Source organism: Dipteris shenzhenensis, chromosome 4 (assembly GCF_047967505.1).
Source record: "Dipteris shenzhenensis isolate YYH24624 ecotype China chromosome 4, Dip_SZ_1.0, whole genome shotgun sequence".
Taxonomy (NCBI): Eukaryota; Viridiplantae; Streptophyta; class Polypodiopsida; order Gleicheniales; family Dipteridaceae; genus Dipteris; species Dipteris shenzhenensis.
Window position 1 is genome coordinate 46,174,252 of NC_141599.1, and position 23,900 is coordinate 46,198,151.

General features: G+C 45.7%; 1 protein-coding gene across 10 annotated transcripts in view; it reads right to left on the reverse strand.

Annotated features, from left to right (window-relative positions):
- HIT1 (Membrane trafficking VPS53 family protein) overlaps positions 1-23,900 on the reverse strand; it is a 152,348-nt gene that overhangs the window by 114,977 nt on the left and 13,471 nt on the right. For all 10 annotated transcript variants that reach the window (XM_087374060.1, XM_087374065.1, XM_087374062.1 and 7 more), the window contains 3 exons: positions 15,901-15,995; positions 15,746-15,802; positions 15,516-15,666 (listed from right to left, as the gene is read on the reverse strand). In XM_087374060.1, coding sequence (XP_087230186.1) covers positions 15,516-15,666; positions 15,746-15,802; positions 15,901-15,995 — 303 coding nt within the window. The remainder of the gene's footprint in view (positions 1-15,515; positions 15,667-15,745; positions 15,803-15,900; positions 15,996-23,900) is intronic.

Genomic DNA, 23,900 nt, shown 5'->3' on the forward strand with positions numbered 1-23,900 from the left:
ATCTCATGGTGAAGATGGGTCCGAAAAAGATAACCCGAAGATAAATGTATGATGAAACTATCTCAACAGGTGACCCATCAAATGTGAACTGCTCCTTGACGGCTCGAGATGTATTGAAGATCATAACCTTGGTTTTACCCATGTTGCCCTTCAAATCATGAGACTCACAAAAGGACTGGAAAGCGTCAAGGTGTCTCTGGAGTCCCTCTGCTGAGGAAGACAAGAGAGCCACGTCATCTACACGTAAAGCAATATCCGGATCTGCGTGCCTGCAATAGAGCAACCTACCCCCCTGTGTCTGCATCATTGTCTCAAGCTCGTCAATGTACAGGCTAAACAAGGTAGGTGATAATGGACACCCTTGTTTGACCCCAATAGTGCTCATGATCTCGTTTGTCCACCCAGATCCTGCTTGAATCTCTCTCGTAAAGTGCCATGACAACCCAAATGATCTCTTAGTCATAACCCAAATCTTGTAGGCACCGTATGACGCGAGCTCTCAGAACCGTGTCAAATGCCTTTCGGAAATCCACAAAGCAACAATAAACCCTCTGCTTCCATGCCCTCGTCTCCTCGATGATACATCTGAGCGTAAGAATATGGTCCATGGTTCCATGCTCACGCCGGAATCCGGCCTGTCCTGCTACTCTAAGTCCTCTCCACAAATCTGCTGACCTCGAAATCAAGTACTAATGCATAAATCTTGATATGACATGTCCAATCATAATGGTCGTGTAGTTCTCCGGACTCATGGTATCCCCTACCTTGTGGATGGGTGAGATAGTGTTAATGGTCCAAGTGCGTGGAAACCCCAAACAAACAGCTTCATTAAAGACCGTTGCTAAGATCGGGGCTAGGAGGTTAATCCCGTATGCAATGAACTCAGTGCATAGTCCCTCGTGATCCTTCGCTCGGCCATTATGAAGTTTCATTACGGCATCCTTTACCACTCCCTAGTCAAGAGGGTGCAGGATGTGGGACGTGGCATATGTAAGAGGTTAGGGAGTCGGGACTGGTTGATATGTAATGTCATAAAGTGTGCATGCATAGTCATACCAGACTTGAGTATCAGTGAGTGGTGAGAGGGACCGTCCCTCTAGAAATCTCCGCAAAAGATCCTTAGAGTTGTTACTAGACAATGTTCAGTAGCTCCTCCTCATTCTGGCGAACAAAGTCTAGTTTCTCTCTACGTACCAATCGACGATACTCGCGTAGCGTTTCTAGTTCGCTCAGAAGACTATTTTTGGTTTCGAGTCTGAGTTGATGGCGTAAAGCCTTACACTCATCATCGTACCAACTATTACAAGGTACGGTCCTCGAGGAGGGTGGGCGGATGGAGCGGGTGATGTGAGAAAAAGCGTGAACAGCAGCCTCGTATAGTGAGCGGGTGACCAAGGCAACATGACCCTCTAATAGAGATATGAAGTCTATATAAGCGAGAAGTATGTACAAACGGCCAGAGTAAGTAGATAAGTGATCGCGATCAAAGCGTATATCATAATAGGTGAAGTAAGAACTCAGTGGGGTAGAGGGTGTTGTGCGACAGGAAGTGGAAATGCTAAAGGATAGGTATGATCAGCCCTTGGAGGGAGAGGTGCTACAGTAAAATCAGTGATGCGAGATGTGAAGGCAGGGGATCCCATAATGTAATCAACAACGCTGGAGCCTCTCCCATGTGGAAAGCACGTGAAACCACCTGAGGCGAACCATCTGTCAAGACCATTATAAATAATGAGATCATAAATCCTACCGAGGTCTGATAGGGCCTGCCCATAAGATGTGATCGGACCTCGTCTGTGAGCCGAAACTCGTAGCATACCCGCATCCTCAAGGTCAATGCCTGACAGTAGAGTGGAATCATCCCTGAAGTCGAGGAGTGGTACCTGATGGGCGTCTGTCCTCACGTTGAAGTCCCCAACTAGGAGAACTTCTCCGCAGCTAGAAAAGTCAACAATGCACTGATAAAGAGCAGCAAATAGAGATGTCTCATCCTCACCTCGAGTATCTCTAGCAAAGTGGGAGGTCTCAAGGGGGAGGTAGCAAAGTGCAACAAACTGATCCCGGCTGTCCATGTGCTGAATCTGAATCCAAAGAAACCTGGAATGTGTATCTCTCTGCTCTACTGAAATGGTCCCCAAAAGTATGGATCTGTAAAGGACTGCTACTCCACCTGACCCTCGAAAACCCCCCTGTATCCCGCGTCTCATCTCTGTATGCAAAATCCCGTGTATACCCGCTGACTATTGGTAGTGGGCACTCTGGACTCTGATGTGTCTCTGTGTAAAAGACTCTCGTGACCTGTATAGGATTCTGAGAAGTTCCCTAGTTCTGACTATAAGGTACCATTACAATTCCAAATGGTACAGGATAAGGGCTTGCTGTACAACAACCAATCAGAGCTTACAATCTCATGAAGTTGGGCATCCGGTTCATTGATGATGTGGTAGATAATCAGGGGCATATTCTCTCTTTTCTGGCAGCATGCCAACACTACAATCTTGGGATGCATCATAGACCCATATGGAAAGCTATTGCAGATCTCTTACTCCCTTTGGTTCCGATTCCAACATTGGAAGTAAGAGACAGGCTTCAAGATTGGCATCTTCAGTCCTCAAGTCCAGGATTATCCTCTCAGCCTTTGCATCTATTAACTTCCATACAGGCTTATCGATTGATATTACCTCCTCCATGGATTGCTCATCATGCAAATTCTCTTTGGCATCTGAATAAGTCTTTAACTTGGTGGAAAGGAAAATTGAAATTGATATGGAAGTTGAAAATGCCATTGAAGCAGCGACTCTTTCTCTAGAGATGTATTGTTGGTATTTTTCCAGTGGGAGTGAAATTGGCTCAAAGAAGGATTGCCTCTCCTCTTTGTCCAAGATGTCATCATACTCCTGAGAGTATTCAGCACTTATTGTGGTTTTGTTCATATTCCAGAGACCTTCTGGACAAGATCTCCTATTTTTTCTCTCTTAGATTTCCTGCACACAGGTTCTCGAGGTTTTTCTGGATGTTTGGCAGATTATCAGCTTCTTTGTCACAGTATTCTCTTTTCTTCCATTGGACCAGATACTGGGCCTTATGGACCCTCTGGCTACAGCGAAATCATGCATATCTGAATTCACCCCTTCAACACCCTTATGAGTTCTTCCAGGCCTCATTGCGGCAGTCCTTATATGATCCCTTGCATGAGGAAGATTTGGATGTTTCTTGCATTCAGCTTTTCTTTTACTGTTTCTGATGGATAGAGTATTGGCTCTTTTCTCGAGCACTGCCCTGTTGTAAAATGGATGTTTCATAATATAATTTTCTCAGTTTCACCAAAAAAAAAAAAAAAGTGTGTGTTATAGAGAGAGAGAGAGAGAGAGAGAGAGATGTCTGTCATTTTATGTGTTGCCAAAATGCTTTGCAAACATTTGAAAACCAACATGCTAGGGCTCATGGCTGGACTCTTTCCCAATCCATGAGGACATAATTTTGTGGCCCTTTGGGCTGCCCCAAATAAACCCTAATAGGAACTATGATCTCTGCTGCCCACATGGCAGCCTCACCCCTTCCCCTAGAGGTTCATTTAATTGTATGAATAATGAGGTGTCGACCCTGAGCTATCCTCATTTGGGGCTCACAAATGACACATTGACCCTATTTCTCGAACACTCCCTTTCAATGACACAGTGTGACCTGACACCAACAATGTCAAAGAACTGCTCCATCAACTCCTTTGCAGAAGCTCTCACAAACACGTCAAGGATGTCTCGCTGATATAACTTCTGGTCCAAGTCACGAACACTCCGGTCTCTTCCGTAACCCAAGGCACCAACAAATCCATCTAGTCTTCCCCATTAAAAAAATAAGGACCGACTAAAGCCTGCAAAATACCAAATCAGCCGAAACCCGTAGCATACCTGCCTCCTCAAGGTCAACATCTGGCAGTAGAGTGGAATCATCTCTAACGTCAAGAAGTGGTACCTGACGGGTCCTGGTCCTCGTGTTGAAGTCCCCCACTAGAAGGACTTCTCCGCGGCTAGAAAAGTCAACAATGGACTGATAAAGGACAGCAAATAGGGATGTCTCATCATCACCTCGAATATCTCTGGCAAAGTGTGAGGTCTCCGGAGGAAAGTAGCAAACTGCGATAAACAGATTCTGGCTATCCATGTGTCGTATCCGGATCCAAGAATGTGTATCTCTCTGCTCTACTGAAATGATCTCCCGACGTGTGGATCTGAAAAGGACTGCAACTCCACCTGAAACTCGAACTCCTCCTGTACCCCTCGTCTCATCTCTGTAGGCAGACTCCCATGTATATCCGCTGACTATTGGAAGAGGGCGCTCTGGACTCTGATGTGTCTCTGTATAGAAGACTATGTCATGACCTGTATAGGATTCCGAGAAGTTCCTTGGTTCTGACCATAAGGTACCATTACAATTCCAAATGGTGCAGGACAGGGTCTCAGATATCTGAATCTCATAGACCCCGCTTCCCTATGTAGGGGAGGTGCCCTACGGGAGCCTGTAAGAAGTCGTCCCTCTCGTACCACTGCCCACTTCCCCTCCTTCTGAGCCTGATCCCGCTGCTGCAGCAAAGAGCGCCTCTCCTCAACCTGTAGAGGTGTGAGGTCCTCATCCATAGAGATCGCTCGCTGATCTCGAAGGACTGACCTGTGTCGTAGAGCTGAAAGTCGTGCCTGAGTGTCATGGAACCGTATGATCAGAGGTCGCTCTCGGTTGGGATCTCTCCCCACCCGCCATGCCCTCTCTATCCTGTGCTCAGCTACACCCAGGGTAGCGGCCACGAACACAGTCGCATCTACCATCGGTGTAGCCTCAGTGCGTGGGATTCCGTGTACTCTGATGTTGTGAGCCTTACTAGTTCTCTACTGCTGCTCCATGAGGGTAGCCGAAACGGTTACTCTTGCGGGTTCCCGTTTGGCCACGTCAACCCATCTGAAAGTCTCCTCAATAGAAGATTGCATGCTCACAATCAGTGCCTCGACCACAGGGGTACTCCCTGGGGCAGTGTGTATGGTTGTGACCTCCTGTCGGAGCTGCATGATATCCTGTCTGAGTCCCTGAATAAGACCCGCCTGCTCCCGAATGGCCCTAGCCTGCTCCTGTATGATGCGGCTATGCTCCTGGTTGAAGCGGACCTGCTCCCGTGCGAAGCGAGTCAGCTCCATCTCACGCTCACGAAAACTATGTATCTCCGTGAGCAAGGTCTCACGGGCCTCTGGTGTACCAGCCCACCCATGTCCATGCTGAAACTGTGGTGACTGTGGCATGAAAGAGTGGGACTGAGTCTGAAAACTGGACGGTGACTGAGTGAGGAACGGAGATGACAGTGGAATGGATGAGGCAGTCCCAACAGGGTGTGGGAGGGAGGGCTGACTAAGAGGGAGAGGGGAGAGTGAAGCATAATGCGGCACAGTGTATGACACCTCCGAAGTAGGGGTCATAAGCTGTGCGAGAGTTGTAACAGGAGAAGAGGGGAAGGGCACAACAACCGGCGCCATGGGCGTATGTCACTGATCGTAGATGTAGAGGGAGCTAAGACTGGAACTAGAGCTGGGCCTGAAGCGGGGACTGAAGTCGAAGTAGAGATAGAGATAGAGGGAGCTGAGGCTGGAGCTGAAAACGAAATTGACACTGTAACGGGAGTTGAGGTTGAGGTAGAGGTAGAGATAGAGGCTGAAGAAGCTGAGGCGGGTCCTACCTGCGGGTCCTACCTTTGCCTTGCTGTCTACCTTGAGTCCACTTCGATTGTAACGTGTGTTTACATCCTCCAATTTCAGTTGTGTCATTTGCTATTTTTTGTTGTTGTTATTGTCGTCTTTCTTGGCTTTGTCTCCCATTTCTCTTGGGGTGTGGGTGCAGGCCTTAGTGTCCGGCACCGGTTCCCCCCCCATAATGGGAGGCACGTCCAGTGCGAGGTGGTTGTTTGGTTTTTTTTTCCTTTCTTTTTGAAGTTTTTTTTAAAAAAAAGGGTGGCGAAGGTGGCAAGGGGAGCAAAGGGCGGGGGGGCGGGGGGGCGGTGGATGAGTGGAAAAGGACGGAGGGAGGTGGCTGAGTGAGGGGCTAGCGGGAAGCGCAGGGTGGCTGAGGGGAGCGAGGGGCTAGCGGGGAGCGAGGGGCTGAGCGGGGAGCGAGGGAGCTGAGCGGGGAGCGGGGGAGCGAGGGAGCGAGGAGCAAGGGAATTAAACCTCATCCAGTCTTCTATATAAGTCATCCAAGATATAGCTTATAAAATTATTATTGTTTTAAATGATATAGCTTATAAATTCGAGTTACCAGAGAGGATTAAAGCTCATCCAGTCATCTTAAGAAGAGACTTGAGAATATGACAACTTGAAGATTTGACTACCTATCTTCCATATGAACTAGAGTTGGTTCTCGATCAAAGAACTCGGCAGCTCAAAAATCATATTCGTTATGAGTACTCTCCGATGGAAAGGTATATCATATGATCAAGACTCTTGGGAAAGTATTGATAGTCTTAGAAAGTGATATTCCTTACCTCTCATTTATCAGGAGATGAATGTTTGTTAAGGGGGAAGAATGTTATGTCCCAGAGATCAAGCATATAGCTTAGGGGTATTGCAACTCAAAGCAGACCACGTTATGGAATGCAAGATGGAGGGTAAGGTACTAATTTGATTGACAGATGATAGCAAGTAAAAGCCCCATTTTATAGGCTAGGATAGCCTTATCTTTCCAACACACACACATCACTAATGATATCAGGGAGATACCCTTCACTAATATCATAGATGATGTTTCACACACAAGTACACAGTTGACATCATAGATGATGTCAATCATACAACCACTCAAACATTTTACACTAGCACACCAACTAAACCACAATCCCTTTCACATTACGAGCTCTGAAATACCCAACAAACCCCCTTGGGAGCAAAGATGGTGAGACCTAACACCAAAGAAGTAACCGATCTCCAACTCCACTACAATACCGCAAAGAGGTGCTGTGCACACCTCCCGTGCCCAGCTATTGCCTCAATCAACTTGCAACCAAGAACTGAGATCATCATTTTAGGGGGACTACCCAAGGCAAGAATGCTCATTGACTCACATACATAAAGGCAGCTGGTCTGTGTCTACCTCCTCAAGGTGGACTTGGGCTGTTGCTGCAAATATTTCCTCCACTTCAGTGGGTTTCTCTTCATCTTCAGCTGCAAGATTTGCATGGTGCTTCTCTTGCTCTTTCTCCAATGTTTTGAAGCAGTAGCGGCCAAGAGGGCACGACAGGTTACTCATCCAGACAGGAGACAGTGATCCATTACGAGCTTCTTGCCTACACTGCCTAGTCCACCGTAGGGTGTATCTTGATGTTCTATATGCCTATTGTATTGTATTGGATCAGACTGTGTCTCCACATGAGGATGATGATGCCAAGATGGCTGCATAGGTTTATGGTGGACGTGTACTATGATATCACTGACTATGTCTACACAGTTTTCTAGCATGGGTTAGATGCTCGCTTAGTAGCTCCACCCTCTAGCTCATTGTATCAGGTTTTTCTTCAGTCTCATAGACCCATCGGTCTTTAGCAGACTTTAATTTCTTTCTTTCGTTCTTTCTTACCATACCCTCACTAAATCTTCTTATGGTTCTCCTTTTTGTGCTCCTAAAAAAGCTTTGTCATAATCAGTGTTGCTGTTGTCTTGCTGATCTTCCTTGTTCTTCTGTCCTTTTCGAAGCAGAGCCGCAAGGTCTTCAAAGGTGGTGGTTGCTACACAAAGGATCTCTAGTGTGCTTGATGAGTACTGCTATCTTGTCTTCGTCATCAAGTTCACACTTGAGACTGGCTAATTGTTGGACTATGGATCCAAACTTTGCTGAGGCTCAAACACAGCTAACAAAGGCGATACTTCCATAATGTTGATGGCGCATGATGAAACAGAAGCTTGGGGGCATTTCAGTTTGGCAGCACCTAAAAATGGCTGACAGTGGCAGCACCTAGCAATCAGGGCCACAAACATGGCAACGACAGGCACGAGATCTAGTGGGCCATAAGAATGGGGGTGGAAGCAGCTAAGGAACATGGCAAACCTGAAGTTGCCAGATCTGGAAGTGTCGACCAAGACGAGCAATGTCGGGCAACAATGGCAAGGGGAGGATCTAGATGCTCTAATGCCATATGGAACTCAAAGCATACCACATGATGGAATGCAAGATGAAGGGTAAGGTACTGACTTGATTGATGGATAATAGCAAGTACAAGCCCCATTTTGGCTGGGATAGCCTTATCTTTCCACACACACACACACACAAGGTCGCAATCCTTGGGGAAGCCACCAATGCATCAACTAGAACAAATAATGAGAAACATTTGAATCGTGTAGAGAATTATAAATACACTCCTAGTGACTGCTTATTTAACACTTTAAAATACTTGGTAGGCTCAAGGTCAACTGCTAAAGAGCTCCAAATGCAATATTAGGTCAATTCATAGCTTCTTTGCACAAGAATTGCAAAAAGGAAATAGATTGACTAAAAGCATGCTTGGCACCAAACTTCCTACAAACCTTGCAGTGTGCAAAGTCAAGAAGAGTACTTGATGCCTATGAGTCTCTCAACATCAGAGGATGGCCTCGGGGAGACCATTTCACTATTTTATGGGCTTCCAAGTATCTTAATAGGCCAATCTACATAAGAAAAACATATAGTAGATACAGTGAAACTTTTAAATTGAACCCATTACAATCCTATATCATGATCATCCACTGCATACACTGCACTTATTGATGTAGTGCTACAGACCACCTAAAGATCAAGCATTCGCTTTGAGTACCAAGAAAGGCCCCATGATGAAGCCGAGCAATTTCATGAGAAAAATTTGACAAGTCTATCCGAGGTAATAGTATGGCTACTACAAGCACTAAAAGCAAGCGGCACTTTTGGTCCAAAGAACAAGGTGCATTGATACAATCAATTACAAATACTATGCCATGTGCAACGGCTGGAGCAACTGCTAAGCAATACCAAAAATACCATGATGAGCAAGACATTTCCTTGGTAAAGGTAAGAAGCCATGTGAGATATGTCAAGAAGAAGTATGGATGTCAACAAACTGTAGAAGAAACTTAATTCGAAATTTCTCAAGAACAAAAACTACACATAGAATTCACAGAATGTCATAAAGCAGGTGACAAGGAAATGCTATTCCTTACATGTACTATGCCTTCACTAACACACACACACTTTTTTTTTTTTAAAGTAAAATCCAGTGCAGTATATTTATATTCTCATAAATTTACAAGATGGGAAGTCTCCAAAATGGAGAGTATCCCAAAGATCAGAAACATAAAAAGAAAAGCTCTATGCAAGAAGCATGTATATCCCCCTCATGGCAGGCATCATATAAGGATTGCCGCAATGAGGCTTGGAAAGATTCATATGACTTGTGAATCTGCCGACCCAAGTATGCCAAATTATGTTCACTCCAGATTGTCCAAAGAGCCCAATATCTCACCCATGAGAAAAATAGTGAGTATAGAGACAGAGACCTCATAAATCTGCCAAATAACCAAAAATGTTTCCCAAATCTGTGACTCGGGAAACGGAGCCGAAGATGATCTGAAATTCTCCCGAGGAGGTTCCTAGAACATGGGCAGTGCCAAAGCAAATGAGGGACAGTCTCTGAAGGAGCCTGACATCGTAAACATGTGGATGGTGCAATGCGACGTTTGGCAAGTGTTATTCCCACTGACAATGTGCCTGTCATGCATCTCCAAAGAAAAAGTCTTTGTTTCAAAGGCATTTTACACTTCCATAATATCCGAAGATTCTTCCGCCACCATGAGAGGGGCTTCCTGATATGCCACAGAGTATTAGCATATTGCTGAATCCATGGGGCAGGCTGAAGAAGCCTGTAGGCTTTGATGGAGGTCAAGGCAGGCAAAGGAACACGATGAGAGCATGTAGCAGAGGGTTGCAATTGCCAATCCATAAGCCTGTCTGTGTCAGCCACAGGAGGAACAGGTAGAAAAGGATGTAACAAATCAGGGCCTCAGGAAAAGATAAGACAGAGCCCTGATCATCTACCACATCATTTATGTATCTAATTCCCAATTTCATGAGATTGTATGCCCGAACAGGTTCCTGTAAGGCAAGTGGAATGTCAAAGATGGCACTCCAATGAATACTTTCTTTCCTCATTGAGTTTGTCCCCGAGCAATTATCGGGAGCCCATTCCACACACACACACACACACACACACACACACACACATTTTTTTGGGTGAAATCCATTGTCCATATATTACAAAGAACAGTGACACGAAAAGGGACAGCTAGTTACAATCATCAGAAGATATCATTATATAACAAGAGAGTAGGATAATCTATACCCCGTGCATGTAGACAATCATAAAGAGATTGCCTTAGAGATACTCGGAAGAACTGATATTTAGCCAAGGAGGGATCACCAAAGACTTGATGGTTACGATCCTTCCATAGAGTCCATAGTCTCCAATAATGAACCCAATAAAAGAGTACATCATATCCTTGCCTTCCAGGATGAAAACCAAAGCGCCAGAATCACTTGTCAAAACAAGCACTAGGAAAACAAGCCTGCAGTCATTGGCTTAATAAGAGCAAGAAATCATAAGATTGTGGGCATTGCCAAAAGATATGTCGCAGACTCCCGTAAGGATAGATATCGTCGACAAGTGGCAAGGGCAATGTGACAATGAGCCCAAAGCAGTCCAAATGGGAGAAACTCCTAGTAAAACTCGTCACAAGAAAAAAAAAATTGCCGAAGCTGAAGTTTGGAAGCCCAAATATACTGCAATCTTTGGCGCCACCACCAAGGGGAACGGGTCACAGACCACATGCCATTGGCATGGATAGAAACCCAAGAGGGAGGCAGCAAGACCTTATACAAAGATGTAGCCGTGATATTAGCTAACGGTAGAGCATGGCAAACATGATCATCTAATTGAATAGCCCAGCCTATGAGACAGTCACAAATCTCAAGACGATGTACTTATACCTAGATGAATCCAGGAACATTCCCAAACTCAAGACGATGTACTTGCTAAAAATCATGAAGCATCTACAACTGCAATTCATGCAGGGTGATCAGCCATGAATTTTCATGATGAGACATTTGATTTTGCACTTGTCCTCTCCAGCTTTTTGTCACTCCACCCCACTCATCGGGACTTTATTTTGGGTCACATTGATAGCAAAATGAAGGGCTGCCCCTTTGTCTCTCATTTGATTGCAAATTGGAAACACATACTTTATTGTCTTAAATGGTAGATTGGAAACACATACTTTTCCGTCTTAAGTGGAATGTCAAAGACACTCTTGCAGGTAACTCCTTGCGTGCTGAAAGTCTCCATTGGTCGAAGGCTTTCATGCCCCTTTGGCTTTATAGGAATCTTATTTTCTTTGGTCCAAAGGCATCTACCATGTGGATGATGTACTTGATGCAGCTGGTATGGCCATCTCTTTTCTATGCTTTGAGACAACATTATACGCTTGTATGGTATTTAACCTTGTGAGCTAGTAATGCACGTGAATATTGTATATATGGAGTCCCCCATGCATTTTGGGTGTGCAAAGATGATCCACTGAAAGAAACCTGAGGGCTTCCCTGCGAAAGCGTGAGCATTAGAAGAGTTCCATAATAGTAGACATAAAGCATGAGATGTCCCGTTTGGCAAAAACATCAAAGGAAATAAACTGGATATAGGCAACGAGAATGGATTGAACAATGCGGTAACAGACATGCAAGGGCCATGTTGCCAGTTTCCAGTATTCTAACTTTTCTTGAGCATGTCAAGAACCCAATCCTTTTGTTGACGCCGAGTAACTGTACAGCCCAAAGGGTAACCAAGATGCCTCACAAGCTGTGTGGGTGAAACAATGTCCCAGCCATAATATACGTTGCCAAATTTTGCATGGAGAGGCAGCAATTTAAATTCACATGCAGACCCGCAGCCAGACCATTTGAAGATAGGGCACGCATGAGACAAGAGAGACCCCTTTCAGTGTTCCAGGGCAAGAAGAAGGAATCATCTGCATATGCCTACGCAATCAAATGTCTGCTGCCATGTATCTCCAGCCCATGCAAATCACTTGTATCTACTAAATGATCCATACATTGTAGAATGGAATGACTAGCTATGGAATAAAATAACGCACTGAATAAAATAATGCACTGAGGGGACAACCCTGTCGTACAGAACAAAAAAGGGTCCAATGGTCTGTAATATCCCTTGCCAAGATACCAGCAGCTTGACTGTCTTGATATAGCCAATAAATAAGGTGCCGAATTTTTCCCCCAAATCCTAGAACCTTCAAATGAAATCCCATTGAATTGTATCAAAGGCTTTAGCAATATTGCTCAGTGTACTTTGCATATTCTATCCCCACATAGGCATTGGAAATCTTATCAATAATATGTTTGCGGGGAGACACACGCGCACACTAAGAACTCACTCAAGTGATGATCTTGAACTTTAGCTCGGGGTGGTCCAAAGTATTGTGACCTATAATTGGGAAATGAGTCCAACACCTATGGCTATGTTGACCGATAAATACTCGAGGCGTTCAGTTACAAGACATGATGCTTCACACCAAAAGAGAGTAAGATTTATCCATAGATGCAGCCCATGCAGACGATAATGGTGATAAGGATCACATTGTTATGGCGGAGGATAGCAATTCCCATTCATCTGAGTGTGGAAACAACAGACAGTGGTCAAGCAATACAACAATCTAGTTTGAGATGCACAACTGAGGTACACTCAATTTCGGGTTAACTGGGACACAGGTGAGATATCCTATGCATGAAAAAGAGCTTTATGATGTGACCCATGCATTTAAGAAGTGGCGGCCTTATCTTTGTAATGCTTCGTACTTGCATGGTCAGAAGGCAAGATGGTCAAAGTTGATGCAAGACTTTGACTTTGAAATAGGCTATAGAAGGGGAGCTACTACTGTACTAGCAGATGCCTTGAGTCACATTGGTCATGTGAACATGATGAGTCTCACGAAAATCCTATCTAATCTCTTCCTTCCTTTAAAGGCTTGTATGAGCATGATCAAAGGTTCGGCGTATATGGCAAGCAGCCCAAGGTGGTCCATGCCTAAATAAATGAACCTACGATTCCACTTATGTAGGAAAGGAGGAATCGATCAATATATTATTCAGAATAGACTCTTATTCCGAAAAGGCAAAGTCTGTGTACCAGGTGTTCAAGGCATGAGGAAGAAAGCCCTTTATGAATGTCATGACAGCCCTTGTGTTGGACATCTTGGGATCCAACGGACGTTGGCTTTGGTCAAGAAATATCTCTATATTGGTCAAAGATGCGGACTGATATCGAATGGTATGTTTGAGAATGTCAACAATGCCAAGTCAATAACGTGGAACTACTTAGACAGGGTGGCATGTACATCCTCTAGACATTCTAGATAAGAAGTAGGAAAGTATTTCCATGAACTTCATAGTTGGACTACCTACTACGTGGAAACAACTTTGATGCCATCTAGGTAGTTGTAGATAATCTAACCAAGATGGCCAGATTCGTTTCAATGATGACTACAATAATCGAGCCACGTCTAGCCCAGTTATTTGTGGAAAGGGTATTCATTCTTTATGGGTTGCCAACTAAGATCGTCAGTGATCACCATCTGAAGTTTATGGGTAGCTTCTATCATGAGGTATTCAGGAAGTTGGACACAAATTTGAGCATGAGTTCAGCTGATCATCCCGAGTCAGATGGACAAACGAAGTGAGTGAATCAAATACTCGAGGGTATGCTTCGTTCTTATGTTTATCGTAAGCAATCTGATTGGAAAGAGTATCTTCCAATGGCTGAATTTGTATACAATAGTGCAACGCATTCAGCCACTAAGCTGAGTCCATTCATGATGATGTATGGTTTTCAGCCTAAGGCTCCATGGACCATTGGGCTCCTGAACATTAAGGTTCGAGCTACTTATGACTTTTGAGCAAGCTGTCGATTGGACCCGACAAGAGTCTAAGCCTCTCACAATCCTCCCCCTAGATTTGAAGGAGACCTATGATAGGGTGAATCAGGACTTTTTTGAAGGATACCATGAGAAGATTTGACTTATAAGATAATGGACCAAAGGTCTCAACACTATGCAGGCAATTCCATCAAATACGCATCAAAGTTCATACAGAGTATGCGTTTTCTTTCTGGCACTAAGTATGACAATCTTTCTGATCCTCTCTATCACGAACGCTGCAAGAGGAGGGTTTGTAGGGATCTGCCTTTCACTTCACTGGGAGGAGAAGGTTCTAAACTCAAGGTTTGCTACTGTCACAAGAGCTTTTGGGAGGGGTAGGCTGATAGCCTGGAGAGGAGGAGGTCAGACTCCAATTGGAATGGCATCGCTTGGCTAACAGGATTAGCTAGCACAGGTCAATGGCCATTTACACTAAGACAAAAGGAACCTCTCACTTGGGATGAGTCCGTTGGCTTTTGACAAATCCCTAACAGACCAAAATGCACACTATCTAGGGTGCAAAGTGGTATTGACATCTCCGCTAAGGGCTCCAACCCTTGAGAGTGTCCGCCATAAGCTAAGAGCTCAGCCGAACTCTCTTGGGGGCCGAGTGTTGTTGGTAAGCAGGTGTTGTTGGCCACAGCCTAGTACATCACATCTTGTCAGCGCTTTGACTAAGGGTTCGCAATTGTCTTTGGGCAAGATTAAATACCACACAAGACACAAGGCTCATGTGACTTGGCAAAAAGGATCATCCTAGACCAAGAAGCATATGGGTTTGGTACAGTGGGAGAGTCAACCAATTTAGCCCATGGCAACTAGGAGCGAGCAGCTCTGCAGCTGGAGGGGCATCTCATAGGCAGCCATTCTAGAGGATTGGCAAGAGGGCCTGCCATAGGAGGATGAGGGATTGTACCCTGGCTTTCAGACAATTTCCACATAGTAATGGCATACTCTGCTTACTTGGTGAGTAGGTAGATAGTCATACAATAGCAGATTCATCCTCCCTCCACATAGCACCACCTGGGTTTTACAAAGGACAGTTTGCCAGCATCTTCACCTGGAACATGAGCAGCACACCACATGCTTGGGATGGGTGGGCAGCAGGTACAGAGGCTTCCAACAAGATCACTAAAGGTCGGTGTTTCCGCAAGGCTTGGTCTGCAGGAACTTTTTAATTTCTCAATCCACTAGTTGTAAAGCCCACCACACTGGTGGCTGGCACCTGCTCCCAGATTACCACAGGCAGTGAGCCAGAACTTGAAGACGCAGGCTGCAAGGTAGCTAGTTTCTGCATTGCTTGTCAGCACCTCACAGATTGCTGATTTCCTATCGTTTTCCAAGGCAAATCGTAGAAGGTTCCTTTCTCTAAAAGAATTGACTCAGCACAGAAAACAGTAAGCCAGTATCATAACAAGAACAGCCAGGGAAGCCTTGATCTTTATGATTCAACTTGAACATTAACATGGCACAAATCAATGCATTTATGGCATTAGGCGATACCCAGCATCGCAAGACGATGAAGAGCAGTAATTGTTGTAGTAATGTGCTTCTTTGCAAAGTCCAGCTTCTTTATATCACAACAAATTTCTTGTACCATTACTTCACTTTGCTCCGCCTTTCCTTTGATTTCTCTAATCCTCTGTGTGAGCTCCTGAAAACATTTTTATTCATCATTACAAGCTTGAACTTGAGTATAAATAAACTGAGACTGCTATAACAGCATCCTATACTTGTATGGCATGCATTGCAGCTGCCAGGTCCTCCTTTGCTTTTGTTCCTGATGAGCTCTGTAACACCCGAGGGGAAAGGAAAAAGATTAGGACATGTCAAGGTTATTATACTGGACATTTCATATAATTCAAGACAGAAACAGGTAAAATATTACTTGTTGACGAACTGCTGTCAGTATCTCTGCATCAACTTGTCGTATCTTGTTCCGCAACTTTTGTATGATTGGCTCCACTGCAACCAGGGATGCCTCTGCCATGTTGCAAGGGGAAAAAAGGTAAACTTTCCATAAATGAAATAAAAACCATGGAATTCCAATCTTCCTAGCTCATCTACAGAAATGAAGACCATTCCCCCCTTCATCTGTTTGGATCCACCACACTCTTATATGTTTATATGTTTACATATAAACATAGCTGCTGGTATTCCCTCTTTGCTTGATGAAGCTTTGTTTGTGAAACACAATCTCACATGTTTACTAATTGACATAAGTGCCATCCAGCCAGCCATCTTCCATTGGATGAAGAGGCTGCCCAGCAAGGTATCTTGTGCAAGCATTTGTCAAAACGAAATGCACATTGGCGCAGAGGATCCAAATGTCGAGTACAATTCCAAAAAACCAGTTTAACAGTTACTAAGTGATTCATCTGCAAAAGAAATATTGGGCACCTGGAACACAAAGGTAAGCAATCACATATGCAAGGATGATGCCTATAGATGAACTAAACAAGCAAATGCTGAGATGCTCTATCCTTCAACGAGCAATGAAGGAAATCCAAAACAGTAAATTATCTGGCATTAATTTCAAAGAAAACAAGGGAAGCTCACAAGATTGTGGTGCCCTCCCACAAATACACACATAGGATTAATACACTTACAATAAAGTGCTGCAACTGGAATGCCAATCACGCCCTACCATGGATGCACCAAACTGAAATGCAGCAACTATGCTACAAAATTGCCACATGCACCCCTGCACTTGGGTGCAAGGTGACAACTGGCTTCATCAACAAATTGCAGATAGTTCCTATGATAGGATATTTTGTCATATGCCGTGAGCCCATTGTGAGCCCTTGTCCAGGGACAGTCAAGCACGAGCTACATAGGTCAGTCTCTCAGCCTTAGGTCAAATCAGAAGTCAAGTCCTTGTTCATAGTGGGTTAGTGTTTCCGTCTTAGGATATTAGCTAGGTCTAGGTCTCAGCCTAGGTTAGGAGCCGAGAAGTGCCCCCAAAGGGCTGGACCAAGTGAGCTCCCCATCAAGGGAAAGTGGGCTGGGGAAGGGATCCCTTTATAGGCTGCCTTGTACCCCTCCCTAGGCAGCAAAGGGTGGGGATGTGAGCCCAACCACCCAGCCAACCAGCTGACTGGCTGGTCGGCTCATTTGGGGCTGGTTGGCTCACCCCACAGCGCCCTAATTAAAGTGGGGCCTGCTGGCCTCTTTCCTCATTCAGACCCCCTCTAGTCAGCCTCCTTTCTTCAGCCCGGAGCAGCTCCTAGCCCTTCCAAAAATCCCCTGCAAGACAGCCATCAGTTCAGCGGCCCCTAAGGGTGATCCAGGAAGGTTTCCACGCAGCACCATAGCCCAGCTCCGAGTAGAGGTTCGGGGTTCCTGTTTCAGCAGCTTTCCTTTACAGTTTTCAGCTCTTTTCACAGCTCCCTTTAGCTCCATCTCTCTCATGACCAGGTCTGCATTGGGCTCTATCTGCTTGAGATGCGCCGACACAAGGAGACCCTGCTACTACATATCAGAGAGCAGCAGGAGGCGATCAGACCACAGGATACAGAGGCTGACCAAACACAGCGGCAAGTCACAGATTTCTATGTTTTTGAGTTAGCTCCAAGACACAGTGGGATGGAGGAGGAGGAGCTAGCCGATATGTGGGCAGTCTAGATTACCGAAAGAGGGTTGTAGAGGCCACCCGCGATACGGAGAGCGACCAGAGCACCCTCTATTGAGGTCCGACCTATCACAACTTTCCTCAAAGGAGACCGCCCGAGACGAGGGGTCACTTTGACATAGCTCAACAGGTTCAAAGATCGAGGAGACCACGTCCCCTCCGCCACCACAGCATGAGACAACCCAACAAACAAGATCCGAGGCATTTTCACCGCTCATAGACGAGCCACCACAGTGCTGGGTTTCGGATTCTGCATTCCAGCTCCAGCTCTCAGCCTAACTTCAGATAGCACATGATATGTTTTGTAATTGATTTTGCTTGAGCTATTGAGCTTTTTATTTCAGCATAGTACTCAGCAAGGGTTTTGGTGTGCCCTTTGCTCCAGCCCTTTGTGGCTTGTATGAGTTCTTTTCCATTTTGGTGTATTTTGCACTTTGTCCCATAGGCCCGCGAGGCCTTCCGCGGACATTAATATATCTTTCTTTCTTTCCTTTATCAGATTTCATATAGATCTCTCAAGCTCCATATCTCAAATTTCCGTCTTCCCTTCATCTCTCTCACTCACACAGCTCCCCTACATGCCCGGGGACAGCACAAGCCTCTTCAATAGCCTTGCACAGGGATCCGCATCTTCTGTGTGGGCAGCGTTGGTCTTGGTTGAGATTAAGTTGCTTCTCAGGCATTCATGGGTCAGCTCTCAATGTCGAAGGGTCATCCTCAGAGTTGTGTCCATCGCTCTCCGAAGGAGTGTCATTTGTATCTTTTGCATTTCTCCAAGTATAGAGCAAATTCTTCCCTATTTAGGGAAGGGCGCGCTCAGTGGGTACATGGAGTCTGGACCCAATCTGGTTTCGTTTAGATTCTCTCTAACCCTAATCTCTGTATGGTGCATACGCATACGCCTTGCAGAAAGGTTTGAAGAAGACCACAATGCGCAGGCTTTATTGGAGGATACAATCCGACGAATAGAAGCAGTACCACGTGGAGCACTGTTGTTTCCATTGCCCCCACATTGCAGGGCATGGAAAGAAGGATTGCCCCAAATGGTTGGTCGAGAAGGCTACGAAAGCGCCAACTTCTACCGTCACCACTGCTTTGGCACTCCCAGCTCCACCTACCTCAACTACAAACACAGTTCTACCTGCTTTGAACGAGGTACCGTCGGTGGTCTTTGAACGTACGAAGGAGGGCGTGCTCAACAAGCAAAAGAAGGACCTCATCAGAGCCTATGGCACAGCTAAAGGACAACAATTTGTTGTCTTATTCAACAAGGGGAGTTTTGAAGACACTATCTCCCCTCAACTCGCCAAAAAAGATGGGGTTCACTTTAGTGCCTCATGAGCTTGCGGTGGGCGAGTTCACACCATTCACACCTAGACTACACACTCAGATCACACACAAGGCCTCTTTCACAACTCAAAAGGCCTCTTTTCAGCGTGACTTCATCCTCACACGACTATTAGGATGCAACATTATACTCGGTATCTAGTGGTTCCAAGAATATTAACTTGTGCCCGATTAGCGACAAGATTCCTTCCCAATTTTCGAAGGACTACCTGAGCCAACCATCGTCCACAGAGACAGAAGCATTCCTGGCATCCCTCTGATCTCCCACATCCAAGTAGGTCGTGCTTTTCGCAAAGGCACAGTATGCGCATTGGTGTATGTCTGTTGTCAGCTAAATTCACTACCACCAGCTCCTCCTTTGGGGTAGGCCATGGCCGGTCTAATCCAAGAGTTCCAAGATATTATGCTCCGGGACGATCTACCACCACAGCTTCCACCTCACAAACCCGAGGACCATCGGATTGAATCGACACCTCCCAATAAGTTTCCCTAGTAGTCCTAGAATCGACACCTCCCAATAAGTTTCCCTATCGATTATATAAGTCTATAGAAGTAGAGTTAGAACAACAGTTCACTCAGGTTTATCCGTCCATCCTCATCACCATTTGCAACTCCAATTCTATTTGCCTAGAAAAAGGATAAGATGGCAGGACCATGTATCGACTATAGGGCACTCGACAAAATCACAATCAGCAATAAATTTCCCATGCCCCGTATAGAATATATCTTAGAGCACTTGAACGGTGCCAAGTATTTTTCAAAGATAGACCTTGAAAGCGGTTATTATCGGGTCCGCATATTCGACACTGACATCCCAAAGACAACGTTCAGGACAAAGCAAGCTCATTACGAGTTTGTAGTCATGCCGTTCGGTCTCAAAAATGCACCACCACCATTCAACAAGATGATGTCGCAAGTGTTCGCTAAGCAGATAGGAGTGTGCATGTTCATCTTTCTAGATGATATCTTAATCTTCTCAGCCAAAGCAGAGCAGCATATAGAAAAGTGAATTCAGCCTTATGGAAATCCAATATTTGGGTTACATCATCAGCACCAATGGCTTCGCTTGGATCCTGAAAAAATTCAAGCTATCACAAGTTGGACAGTCCCCACAACGGCCCAAGAGATCCGATCTTTCATAGGGCTTTGCCAAGCTACAATTCACATATGTCCGAATTCTCCACTACTTCAGCACCCTTATCCCACTTATTGAAAGGCCGAAGACTCGCCGTCAAAAGATACCTATGGCTGACGCAGTTTTGCAAGCCTACGGTTGGCCATGACAACTAAGGTAATGAAAATCGCAGCATGGGCTGATCCATTCTTGGTCATTATCGATGCAAGCAATGTAGCCATCAAGGCAGTTTTACAACAAGAAGAAAGACCCATGGCATACTACAACAGAAAGCTTAACCTTGCCGAAAAGAATTACTAAGTCTATATGACAGAGAATTACTCGGCGTTATCTAGGCATTAAAACACTAGAAGCTGTTGCTTTATGGACGGACCTTCACAGTCAAGATAGACCACCAAGTCTTAAAGTGGTTGCAGACAATGCCCAGCTCCCTCGGCAATCTCGATGGAGTCAAATCTTTCAGCAGTTTGGGGGCATGATTGAATATGTCCCTAGAAAGAATAACCCCGTCGCCGACACTCTCAACACGAAAGCCTCCATTCAAACAATAGAAAAGGCCACTGTATTAGAGATTCAAGGGAAGGAGTGATAGTACGCGGACTCCACAGAGTTCGGCACTCAATATCAGTTTGCCTTGACTCTTGCGTCCGGCCATTATTCAATTCAAGATAAATGGTTATTCTACAAGCAATAACTTTGTGTGCCCAAAGACAAGCGGCAGGCTCTACTCGCCCCTCATGCCCTCATAGGTAGCCATAGAGTCATCAATAGTACATTGGGCAAACTAGAGCGATATTTTTACCGGCCCAAAATGCCGAAGGATATATATACGTATGCATAGAGATGCCAAATCTGCCAAAAGGTAAATCAGAAGGCGGAAGGATTGCTTTAGCCCTTACCAATCCGCAAAGGTCCTTTCCAGGACATCACGATGGATTTTGTGGAACCCCTTCCCACATCTGCAAGTACGCGCAACACTTAATGTCTAACCATTGTTGATCGTTTTAGCAAATTTTGTAAGCTTATTCCGTGCAAGCAAACAGCCAGCGCAGAAGACGTATCCCGCTTATTTAGCAGGTATTGGTACCCATTGTTGATCGTTTTAGCAAATTTTGTAAGCTTATTCCGTGCAAGCAAACAGCCAGTGCAAAAGACGTATCCCGCTTATTTAGCAGGTATTGGTACCCAATTGGAGGATTGCCACGGACCATTACCACAAACAGAGATTCCAAATTCACCTCACATTTATGGAGAGCTCTGTTCAAAGACTTTGGCACCAAGCTCCAGATGTCCAGTGCTTTTCATCTGCAAACCGATAGGCAATCAAAGGTATACAATAAATTGGCTTTTAATGTACTAAGATCGTATTGTCATGATTCGCAGTCCAAGTGGGAGCAAATCCTTCCATTAGCGTAGGCCATATTGAACCATACCTACTCTTCAAGTATTGGGCGTACCCTGTATGAAGTTGCTGTCGACAGGAATGATTTCATCATCCATCGAAGCCAACAAAACTACAGAATCCATGGCCGAGACCACGGAATCAATTAAAGACCGCCTCGACAAAGCACAAGCAACGTACACGAGCCAAGCAAATAAGTCCCTACGAGATGTCAATTATAAAGAGGGTGATTGGGTTTATCTGGGATTATCAAGCAAAGACAACAGGATGGCAAGCGATGCCCTAACTTATCCTTCAGAAGTTTCGGACCATTCCCCATCATTAAGAAGATCAACGACATCTCTATGAAGCTATGGTTACCATAAAGTTGGACGATGCATAATGTCTCACGTGGTGTGGTATAAGCCCTATATTGGCCCAGCACTCAGCGATGTTACCGATGAGCAACAGCTCGAGGTGATCGACCATGCAGAAGTCATCGAGCCGGAACAGATTCTCTGCCACAAATGAGAGCATGGGTCAAGACGCCGGATCCGCGAATTCTACACAAAGTATCGAGATCAAGGAACCCATGAAGCAGTGTGGCTAGACGAAAGTTTCTTCCAGGAGTTCCCATAGATATTGGTGGACTACTTGGAGGCCATGCAATTACCGCCAAGTTAAGGAGGGAATATCACATGCACCCCTACACTTGGGTGCAAGGTGACGGCCTGGTATATCGCCTCCTGCTGGTGCTTTCACACAGGATGCATTGGGCAGCTCAGATGGTTGGTACGGAACTTCCTTTGGGCAGGTTCAGACGGCACAAGGAACACTAGGGCCCGAGTAGCTTGGCAGACGGTGATCATGCCGCAGGCACTGGGAGGCTTGGGTATCATTGATCCGGAGATGCAGAGCAGAGCCCTTCTGGGCAAGTTGGTGGTTCGTGGCCTCACCCCAGGTGCAGAGCCTTGGAAGCTCCTCTTACAGCGAGGGCTTCTAAGGAACACCCCACGCACTGGGGGACTGTGGCAGCCTTCACATAGATGGATCTTCTGAGAGGCCCCCCTTACGGGGAAGGGCTCCCCCCTAATGAGGAGCCTTCACAAGGTCTGCCAGAGACTGGCAGGGGGTCTCATCCGTGCTCCGCCCAGATGCAGAGAGGAGTTTGAGCACCAGCCCCTTATGTGGCACCCAGAGATCAAAGATCAAAAGGGATGTATGCTTAGACACCGGACTCACATTGGTTGGGCACGCCGCCGCACAGTGGGACAGTGGTCCAGCAGGGTCCAGCTTGCGGTTGTGGAAGATTTCATACTTCTTCTGGTTGGCCACCCACGAAGGCTTGCCCATTGGACCGTGGTTGGAGAAAATGCGAGTGGAGGGGCAATGCCAATGTTGCTCCGATGGTGTCCTGGAGACTATCCCACACTGCCTGTGGAGCTGTCGTAGCGCAGCGAGGCTCTGGATGGGAGCCCTCGGGATCATGACACGGATGCAGAGTCTTCATAGAGACTACACCTGGGGGATGGTGGCTTGGTTGACAGAGGGAGGACACGCGTTTCAAATTGATGAGATCTCCCCAGCCTACCGGATACAGGGTCAGAGCATCCAAAGGATTGCACTCCACGAGGCAATCCCTCCTGACAGCCTAGCTCCTCCTCCTAGGGAGGACAGTGTTTGGGAGGCGGTAGCCAACATCACGGCTTGGAACATTTGGGTGGCTCGCTGCAATCTTGTGATGGGTGAGCACCCAGTTCCACCCTCAGCTACCCTAGTTGCCATCTGGCAGGATATCATTTATACTCTACGGTCCACCTAAGAGCATGGGACTCCAGGCTCCAAGGCGACTATCGAGAGGCGTGCTCATTTCTGCAAGGCTTGACCTGCAAGAGTTTTCTACATCTTCACCCCGCGAGGGATTCCCTGGCTGTATAGTCCCCCCACTTGGCTGTTAGCCCTAGATCCAAGGATCCCCTTGGGTTTCTCTGGAACAGGCCGGTTTCTTTCTTTCAGCCTTTTCCGGTTTTTTCCATACTTAGCACCTTCGGGGCTGCTGTCTTGTATGAAATCTTTCAAGCATTTATAGAAGGTTCCTTTCTTTGGAAAAAAAAAAAAAGGCGTTCCAATCATTCCATGTAGAGTCATATCAGCATTTACTCGTAGGATTTTGCAATTTCATCATATATAGGGGGCAGGCTTGAAAGCAGGACTACCTTGAACTCCTAATTCAGACAGCTGGCACACATACAATTCAAGTGCTCACCTAGTGTCACACCTTCTTTCATCATCAAACTAAAGAATCCTGCTTCAGAAGGACTTTCGAATGTTTTAAACATGAGTTTCAACAGCTACCCAATTCTCACGGATAGCCTTTGAAAGATCCAAATGGTG